Source organism: Rana temporaria, chromosome 12 (assembly GCF_905171775.1).
Source record: "Rana temporaria chromosome 12, aRanTem1.1, whole genome shotgun sequence".
In the NCBI taxonomy this organism is placed as follows: Eukaryota; Metazoa; Chordata; class Amphibia; order Anura; family Ranidae; genus Rana; species Rana temporaria.
Window position 1 is genome coordinate 6,353,068 of NC_053500.1, and position 10,434 is coordinate 6,363,501.

At 42.6% G+C, this 10,434-nt stretch overlaps 1 protein-coding gene and 1 non-coding gene across 2 annotated transcripts; both read right to left on the minus strand.

Annotated features, from left to right (window-relative positions):
• Positions 1 to 2,020: 2,020 nt before the first annotated feature.
• Positions 2,021 to 2,395, minus strand: LOC120918509 (histone H2B 1.1-like; the record flags this gene model as incomplete). Its single annotated transcript, XM_040330122.1, has 1 exon — positions 2,021 to 2,395. A coding segment is annotated over one exon (375 nt), but the record flags the coding sequence as incomplete, so codon positions are not given.
• Positions 2,396 to 3,825: 1,430 nt separating this feature from the next.
• TRNAK-UUU lies at positions 3,826 to 3,898 on the minus strand. The gene has a single exon. It is a non-coding gene; the product is annotated as a tRNA-Lys (tRNA).
• Between the last annotated feature and the right edge of the window lie 6,536 nt (positions 3,899 to 10,434).

Genomic DNA, 10,434 nt, shown 5'->3' on the forward strand with positions numbered 1-10,434 from the left:
TTGCCTTCTCGATTTTTTTAATTCAAATTTTGCCATTGTTCTCTGAAATGGAGAATATAATTATTCCAGTATAGCGATCTTAAAGTAAGCTCAATAAAAAAAAAATAGCTTTAACCACTTCAGCCCCGGAGGATTTGGCTGCCCAAAGACCGGGCCACTTTTTGCGATTCGGCACTGCGTCGTTTTAACTGACAATTGCGCGGTCGTGCAACGTGGTTACAAACAAAATTGAGATATTTTTTTCCCCACAAATAGAGCTTTCTTTTGGTGGTATTTGATCACCTCTGCGGTTTTTATTTTTTGCGCTATAAACAAAAAAAGAGCGACAATTTTGAAAAAAAAAACAACAATATTTTTTACTTTTTACTATAATAAATATCCCCGAAAAATAAATAAAAGAAAGACAAATAGACCCTCTACTGGATCGTCTGCTCAGGGAGCAGACGATCAGTGTTGTGTCACTAGGCAGAACAGGGAGATGCCTGGTTTATAAAGGCACCCCCCGTTCTGCAGTTCCGTGACCCTAACGCGGGACACCGGTGGACATCGAGTCCATGGGTCAGGTCACAGAGACCACGGCGGGCGCCCCCGCTAGACAGCAGATTCAAAGCAACGTATATATACGTTGCTTTGCCTGCCCGTGCCATTCTGCTGACGTATAAGTGCGTGACGCAGTCGGCAAGCGGTTAATGAGGCATGCATCCCCAGTATGTGGAAGAACCATTCACCACCTACCATCTCTCAATGGTTGACCAGGGTGAAGGACATCCAACACATTTTTTTTAATTTATTTTTTTAAAGTCCACGGTGGCGCAAAACCTAGAATGAAAAAACCTGTACGTGAACAAAGAACGTGCATGTGAACACACACACACACACACACACACACAAAAAGTGCACTTTTGTCCACCCCCTCAAAAGGGGTAGGACTTGTGCCCTGACCCCCGGGGCACACAGCGCCTGACGGGGGTCATAGGTTTGCGTGGTCTGCCTAGTCAGAAGGCTTGGCAGACCCCTTTCCTCTGGGAAAGCCAAAGCCATCCCCAAGTACTAGGTCAGAGGGGCTCTCCCAAAGAGAGAACCCACAGAGGCAGGGGAAGGAGGAACCAGAAGGCCACACATCCTCCCCCTAGACTTCAGGGTAAGCCGAGTACTCACACCCTTTATCCAGTGAAAAAACACACACAAAAGTGAAAGGTGACAAACAGTTGTTGTTTTTGGGATGTCCAAAAAATAATAATTTTTGATCTACAGTGGTGTGTGGACATTTCTTCTAAGTTCAAGATGACAACCATATGGTCGGGATCTGCCCACATGCCTGGACTGGCACCTGTCTCAGCCTAAATCAGCCGTTCCAGTGAGCGTGAGGGGCAAAGCAGAGAGCCAGTGACTGACAGTCACCAACTCTCTGCTCACAGAGCTCTGAGAACTGTGTTTGATCGCTCAGTTCTCAGTGTGAAGCCTCGTACACACGACCGTTTTCCCGGCAGGAAAACCACCAGGAGAGCATATGGCTGGGAATCCCTGTATGCTCCCTAGCAGTTTTCCCGTCAGGAAAACAGCCAGGAATCCCGACGGGAAAATAGACTGGCTCTCTATTTTCTCGTCGGGATTCCCGGCAGAGTGTTTCCTGCCGATAAAACCGACCGTCTGTATGCTTACCTGTCCGAAGGTAAACCCGTGCATGCTCGATAAGCCTTCGACGCATACGCGGTAGCATACAAGGCATTGTGAAGGGTGTAGCAAGATGACGGCGACGGCATCGAATGTGACAAACGCCAACTCGTCGTAGTCGATGTTGTCACCGCGTTCTTGCCATTGAAAAGAATGGCGGTTCTTTTGAATGGCCGTCTGTATGCACGGCTTGGCAAGAATCCCGTCGGGAAAACCAACGTTTTTTTCCTGACGGGATTCCCGGTCGTGTGTACAGGGCTTTAGAGCGGGCAGGGGGACAGATACCAAAACCCATACTTCTCTATCAAATGATGAAGGTTTTCTGAAACATTTATGATGATGGGGATTACTTGGCGCTGGTGTACTTGGTGACGGCCTTGGTGCCCTCTGAGACGGCTTGCTTGGCCAGCTCTCCGGGCAGGAGGAGGCGGGCGGCGGTCTGGATCTCCCGGGAGGTGATGGTGCGGCGCTTGTTGCAATGACCCAGGCGGAAAGATTCGACGGCGATTCGATCGAAGATGTCACTGACGAAGGAGATCATGATGCCCATGGCCTTGGACGAGATGCCGGTTTCCGGGTGGACCTGCTTGAGCACCTTGTACACGTAGATGGCATAACTCTCCTTCCTGCTCTTCCTCCGCTTCTTGCCGTCCTTCTTCTGGCTTTTGGTCACGGCTTTCTTGGAGCCCCATTTTTTTTTTTTGTATTTATCACTTTGCGTTTGAGAAGATCAACTATGCAACTTTACACATGCAGCCTCCCGGCCATTGAATGTGCTTTGTGTGAGCCTTTCAGACATGGGAACAAACGCTCGAAAACTAGCAGGTGACTTCTGACTAAAGCTGTCAGACAAAGACAAGGCAAGCAAAGATAAATAAGAGCACAACTATAAATCTTTCAGAAGGAAGCCTGAAGGGTTATTAAAATAATAATATAAACGCAGAATATTCAAATACTTGCAAAAGCCTTGTTGTGATCGTTTACAGCGTGGCAAAGAGAAAAGAGCTCACCATCCTTCTAAAAGTTAAAAGAAAACCAGGCTGAAACATCCCAAATTATGTTTTGAATATAAACCATCTCTTTGAAGTGCGGGGCTGAAAATTGTCTGCACTCTCTCGGACGTGGCTGCACCGAATTTACTAATAAATCACAGAAAACTATACTAGATGGACATCAAACAGCATGGTGACGGCACAACAGGGTTTATTTAAAAACCTTTACTTTTTTTCTCTTTAATATATCCTTCAGTTTTATATACAAAAGAACATTTGCTTACGTAATTTAGACTTACAAACATATGACCATTCACGGAGTGGTAGAGAATTATGTGAAAACACAAACAAGGGTCTCACACCATGATATAAAATTGGAATCTAATAATGGAACCAGTATAGCCTGGAAATATTGCATTTTTGGTATTAGCTTGTCATGATGCCAGGGAAGATTGAAAACAGCCATGGGTGCACCTCAGTTGGGTGGTCGTGATGCCAGGGAAAATTGAGAACAGGGTCATGGGTGCGCCTCAGTTGGGTAGTCATGATCCCAGGGAAGATTGAGAACAGGACCATGGGTGCACCTCAGTTGGGTAGTCATGATGCCAGGGAAGATTGAGAACCGGGTCATTGGTGTGCCTCAGTTGGGTAGTCATGATGCCAGGGAAGATTGAGAACCGGGTCATTGGTGTGCCTCAGTTGGGTAGTCATGATGCCAGGGAAGTTAGAGAACAGGGCCATGGGTGCACCTCAGTTGGGTAGTCATGATGCCAGGGAAGATTGAGAACAGGGTCATGGCTGATTTTCAGTTAGGTAGTCATGATGCCAGGGAAGATTGAGAACAGGGTCATGGGTGCGACTCATGGGAAGTGTAGTTCCACCACAGCTGGAGGGCCGTAGTTTGAAGACCCCTGCTCTAGGGTGTTAGAATTTTTTTTTCTATAATGTTTGGGGCTTCCAAGTAATTTTCTAGCAAAAAACAAACAAACTTGTTTTTAACTTGTAAAGAAAGAGGCTCGGTGGTTAAGTGCACTGCTATAATGAAAATACAGTATTTAAAAAGGTGTAAATCTTTAAAGATCTGTAAATAATAGATACAGTTACGTTAAAGATCCAGCTTTCGTTGTGCACAGAGACATGCAAAAAAAAAAAAAGCATCCGCCCGAACAGGGACTTGAACCCTGGACCCTCAGATTAAAAGTCTGATGCTCTACCGACTGAGCTATCCGGGCTCTGATGTCGTCAGCAGAAGAGATCCTTTAACTGCCTGAAAAGAGTGCCCTCTGCTGGCATTTAAGTATCACTACCCAGAACTCTTCACCGTAGGCGTTCGTGAATTTTTTTTTTTTTTCTGACTCACTGGGAAATTCTACTAATTCTTATGCCGAGGACAGGAAACGTCCTACAAGTCGCATTGTTCCTAATTTAACAAGCAATAGAAACATACAATCATTTCATCTACATCAGCCACAACATAATTACTGTAATGACTGCTAGGAGTAAAAGTGATTCTGTCAGCACCGGCGGGGGTTTGGGGAGGGGTCACCGATCGCTCACCTGCCAATAGAAGAAGAGGGAATTTACCTATTTTCCCGCAGCCCATGGGGCAGATTCACGTACTTCGGCGCATTATTCTGCCGGGCGTAGCGTATCTAAGATACACTACGCCGCCGTAACTTTTTTTTTTTTTAATCCTCAAAGAATTTGCGCCGTAAGTTACGGCGGCGTAGTGTATCTTGGGCGCGGAATTCAAATGGATGTGATGGGGGCGTGTTTTATGTAAATACGTTGTGACCCGACGTAAACAAATTTTTTTTTTAACGGCGCATGCGCCGTCCGTGGGGGTATTCCAGTGCGCATGCTCGAAATTAAACCGGAACAAGCCAATGCTTACGACGGTGACGTCATTCTACGCAAATCCCTATTCGCAAACGACTTACGCAAACGACGTAAAAAATTCAAAATTCGTCGCGGGAACGATGGCCATACTTAACATTGAGTACGCCTCATAATAGCAGGGGTAACTATACGCCGGAAAAAGCCGAACGCAAACGACGTAAAAAAAATGCGCCGGCCAGACGTACGTTCGTGGATCGCCGTAACTAGCTAATTTGCATACTTGACGCGGAATTCAACGGAAACGCCACCTAGCGGCCGGCGGGAAAAAATGCACCTAAGATCCGACGGCGTACTAAGACGTACGCCTGTCGGATCGATCCCAGATGCAGTCGTATCTTTGTTTTGTAGATACAAAACAAAGATACGACGCAGGAAATTTAAAATTACGCGGCGTATCAATAGATACGCCGGCGTAATTCTTTTGTGGATCTGCCCCCATGTCTTTAAAATACTGCCGCCCCTTGGTTGATGCAGCAGGTAGTAGGAAAAAGTCAAACATCTGCCCCCCCACCAACGCACGCAGTGGGTCCTCCCACCAGTTGTTGCGTCCAATAATGACGTACATTCCGGCAAGAGAAACCGGGGGGGGGGGGGGGCAGGTATTCTATGCCCTCGGAAGCGTGCAGAGGTTTGGGAGCAGCAAACTAGCTGCATTTCAAGGCACAGGCTGCGCCGATACGGTGAAGCTCTACACCGACTTCTTCCCGTACGGCCGCCTCATCCATTCACAGATCCGTTCACACGAATGTGCGACCAGAAGTCTCATATGCCATTGCAGCAAAGGAACTCTATATCGTGAAAAGTATTGGGACGCCTGCCTTTGGACGCACATGAACCTTAAAAGCGGAGTTCCCCCCCGAAAGTGGAAATTCTGCTTTAAGCACTCCTCGGCCCCTTAAATGTCACATTTGGCATGTATTTTTGTTTGGGGGGGTACCTTCTTTTTAGTGGGACTTCTTTTCCCACTTCCTCTCGCTCTAGGCGGCCCCTCCCTGGCAGCAATCTTCTGGGACACGTCACAGGTCCCAGAAGATTGCCTGGCCAACAGCAGAGCGATTCGCGCATGCCCGGCCATGAAGCCGTAAGCGGTCACGGCTGGGTGCCCACTGTTGCTATCACTGCGTTTAAAGTATTTAAAAAAAAATGCTGAAATTACAAAAGAAGGCAAACTACTAAAAGTTACAAAAACATAATTATACAAATACAGTCCCTTGAGAAAGTCACGTGACCTGTGACGCAACGCGTTGGGGCGGAGCTGGTGACGATACTTCCGGTGGCCTCGGAAGTGCAGTGGAGGAGGAGAGCTCTCATGAGCAATTTTTACTATACAAGTGTCACGTAACAGGCTGGAGGCTGAGGTGACAAGAGGGCATCCCTTGCAGCTGAGTGCAGAGTACCTCTGAAGGTGGCGACAGAGGATGCTATGCCCAGAGATGCACTGGTCGCCTGCAGATGAAGTTGTCCGATGGTTCCAGATGCTGGACACCCTGGAGCAGAGAAGGCGGTCACAGCCAACGATTCTCTGGAGACAGAGGCGTAGCTTGAAGCTTGTGGGTCCCCTCCCCACTACCACACAACTTAGATCTGGGGGGGCAAAGTCATGCAACACAAAATCTGGAGACTACAGCCCCTCAGGAGGTGTTGGGGGCTTGTTTTAGCAATTTCTGAAGGTTTCTTCGTCAGCGTTGGCAGGTGTTGGGGGAAGGTCACCTCCATCTAACCATACTATAAAACAAATAATGGCTTTTCAGGCTGAACTAAGTAAACAGAGATATGCGCAAAGTGTAATATAAAATAAAATTAGTCTTTGAATAGAAAGAAATTAATTCAGACCGCAAAAAGAATTATCCAGCTATCAAAAAAAAAAAAAATGTATCCAGTCTTTAGAACACCATCAATGACAAATATATCCACTTAAGCCCCGGACCAATATGCTGGCTAAAGACCCAAGGTGTTTTTACAGTTCGGGACTGCGTCGCTTTAACAGACAATTGCGCGGTCGTGCGACTCGGCTCCCAAACAAAATTGCCGTCCTTTTTTTCCCACAAATAGAGCTTTCTTTTGGTGGTATTTGATCACCTCTGCGGTTTTTATTTTTTGCGCTATAAACAAAAATAGAGCGACGATTTTGAAAAAAATGCAATATTTTTTACTTTTTGCTGTAATAAATATCCCCCAAAAACATATATAAAAAATTTTTTTTCCTCAGTTTAGGCCGATACTTATTCTTCTACCTATTTTTGGTAAAAAAAAAAAATCACAATAATCGTTTATCGGTTGGTTTGCGCAAAATTTATAGCGTTTACAAAATAGGGGATAGTTTTTTTGCATTTTTATTTTTTTTTATTTTTTTTACTAGTAATGGCACCGATCAGCGATTTTTTTCGTGACTGCGACATTATGGCGGACACTTCGGACAATTTTGACACATTTTTGGGACCATTGTCATTTTCACAGCAAAAAATGCTTTTAAATTGCATTGTTTATTGTGAAAATGACAGTTGCAGTTTGGGAGTTAACCACTAGGGGACGCTGTAACATTTAGGGATCACTGTGTATGTGTTTACTACTGTAGGGGGGTGTGGCTGTAGGTCTGACGTCATCGATCGAGTCTCCCTAATAAAAGGGATCACTCGATCGATGCAGCGCCACAGTGAAGCACGGGGAAGCCATGTTTACACACGGCTCTCCCCGTTCTACAGCTCCGGGGAGCGATCGCGAACGGAGCGGCTATAAACAAATAGCCGCGCCGTCGTCCCGGATCGCTCCCCGAACGGATCTTACCTCCGCATGTACCGGGGGGGTCCCGATCGGACCCCCCACCCACGTCTAGGCAGGCACGTACAGGTACGTTGATGTGCCTGTCCGTGCCATTCTGCCGACGTAAATGTACATGAGGAGGTCGGGAAGTGGATATAAAATATAAAATAATAATCATCATGAACAACACCAAATTATCTATAATTCAGGTAAGTTCCAGATGTTATGTATAATGCCATTGGACAAAGTTTTATTCCTCTATTTATTAAAAAATGTGTTTATTTTAAAGTGTATTTTAGGTTCTTTTTTCTTTTTTTTAATAAATATTACACCCAACCATAAAACATAATAGCGTTTTATATCTGTAGCCGGAGACAATAGTGCCTTTCCAGGCTGAACTAAGTAAACAGTGAGATATACGCAAAGTATAATAAAAATATATAAATTGGTCTTTGAATAGAAAACAATTCAGAGCAAAACAAATGTGTCCAGTCTCTAGCACACCATCATTGAAAAATATAGAACGATAAAATAATTATCTTCATCAATATCTAAATATCTATAATTCAGCTGTCATTTGAGAACATTTTATTACTCCAATTTATTTTTTATTTCGTTTGATTTAAATAGAATTTTAGCATTTTTTTTTTGTTTGTTCTACTAAATACTACACTTAACTATACTATAAAAACAAATAATGCCTTTCCAGGCCGGACTAAGGCTGCATTCACATCTCCGCGACAAGCAACGCCGCGTACGCGGCGTATTTTGCCGCGGATAGTGTATCTTTTTTTTTTTTTTTTTTCTAATTCTTCCCATTGCTGTCAATGGGCGAACGCCAATGTCGTCTAAAAAAAAGGGTCTGGGACTTTTTTTCAGGCGACAGGCGTACGGCGTCCATGAGATGTGAACCATCTCCATAGACAGCAATGGGAATTTCCCCCTCTAGCGGCACAAGCGTCCGGCGTTTTGTCGCCTAGATGTGAATGGAGACTAAGTAAACAGTCAGATATGCGCAAAGTGTAAAAAAAAATTGGTCTTAGTATGCCATCAGAAAAATGTATCCAGTCTTTAGAACCCCATCAATGACAAATATGTAAATATGAATTAATAATCATCATTATAAAAACCTAATTATCTGTACTTCAGGTAAGTTTCAACTGTTATGTATAATGACACGTTTACAAAATGTTACTATTTTTACTAAATATTATACCCAACCATAAAAAATAAGTGTTTTATATCTTAAACTGAAGACAATAATGCCTTTCCAGGCCATAAACTAATTAAACAGTCAGATATGCGCAAAGTGTACTGTAATAAAAAAAAAAATGGTCTTTAAATAGAAAAAAAAAAAAAAATTAGAGCACAAAGAAATGTATCCAGTCTCTAGTATGCTATTAAAAAAACAAACAAAAAAAAATGTATCCAGTCTCTAGTATGCTATATAAAAAAAAAATATCCAGTCTCTAGTATGTTATATATAAAAAAAAAAAAAAATGTATCCAGTCTCTAGTATGTTATATATAAACAAAAATGTATCCAGTCTCTAGTATGTTATATATAAAAAAAAAATGTATCCAGTCTCTATTATGCTATCAAAAAAAAAAAAAATGTATCCAGTCTCTAGTATGTTATATATAAAAAAAATGTATCCAGTCTCTAGTATGCTATAAAAAAAAAAAAAAATGCATCCGGTCTCTAGTATGCTATTTTAAAAAAAATGTATCCAGTCTCTAGTATGTTATATATAAAAAAATGCATCCAGTCTCTATTATGCTATTTAAAAAAAAATGTATCCAGTCTCTAGTATGCTATAAAAAAAAAAAAAAAAAAAAAAAAATGCATCCGGTCTCTAGTATGCTATTTAAAAAAAAATGTATCCAGTCTCTAGTATGTTATATATATATATATATATATATATATATAAAAAAAAAATGCATCCAGTCTCTAGTATGTTATATATAAAAAAAATGCATCCAGTCTCTAGTATGCTATAAAAAAAATATCCAGTCTCTAGTATGCTATAAAAAAAAAAATTATCCAATCTCTAGTATGCTATCAAAAAATAAATAAAAAAATGTATCTGGTCTCTAATATGCCATCAAAAAAAAAATGCATCCAGTCTCGAGTATGCTATCAAAAAAAAAAAATTATCCAGTCTCGAGTATGCTATCAAAAAAAAAAAAAAATGCATCCGGTCTCTAGTATGCTCTCACAAAAATGTATCCAGTCTTTAGAACCCCATTAATGACAAATATATAAATATAAAATAATAATCATCATTATCAATACCCAAATATCTATAATTCGGGTAAGTTTCAGCTGTTTAATGCCATTGGACAAAGTTTTATTGCTCTATTTATTTTAAATTTTGTTTCTTTTAAAGAGTATTTCAGCTTTTTTTCCCCCCCTTTTAACTAAATATTACACCTCCCTATAAAACATAATAGTGTTTTATATCTATAACTGAAGATTATAGTGTCTGTCCAGGCCACACCAAGCAAACAGTGAAATACTGTATGTGCAAAGTCAAATAAAAACATAGGGCCAGATCCACAGAGCGAGTACGCCGGTGTATCTACTGATACGCCGGCGTACTTTCAAAATTTCCCGCGTCGTATCTTAGGTTTGAATCCTCAAACCAAGATACGACGGCTTCTGGGCTCGATCCGACAGGCGTACGGCTTCGGATCGTAGGTGTAATACTTCGGCGCCTGCTGGGTGGAGTTTGCGTCGTTTTCCGCGTCGGGTATGCAAATTAGGGATTTACGACGATCCATGAACGTAAGCTCGTCCGTCGCATTTTCCAACGTCGACTGTAGTCGGCTTTTTCCAGCGTATAGTTAGGGCTGGTATTTTGTGGCGTATAGATAGACTTGCCATGTTAAGTATGGCCGTCGTTCCCGCGTCTAAATTTGAATTTTCTTTCTTTTGCCTAAGTCGTCCGTGAATAGGGATGGACGTAACACACGTCGAAGTTCAAAAAATGACGTCGTTGCCACGTCATTTCGCGCAAAGCACGGCGGGAAAATTCGAAACGGAGCATGCGCAGTTCAATCGGCGCGGGGACGCGCTTCATTTAAATGAATCACGCCCCCTACCCGCC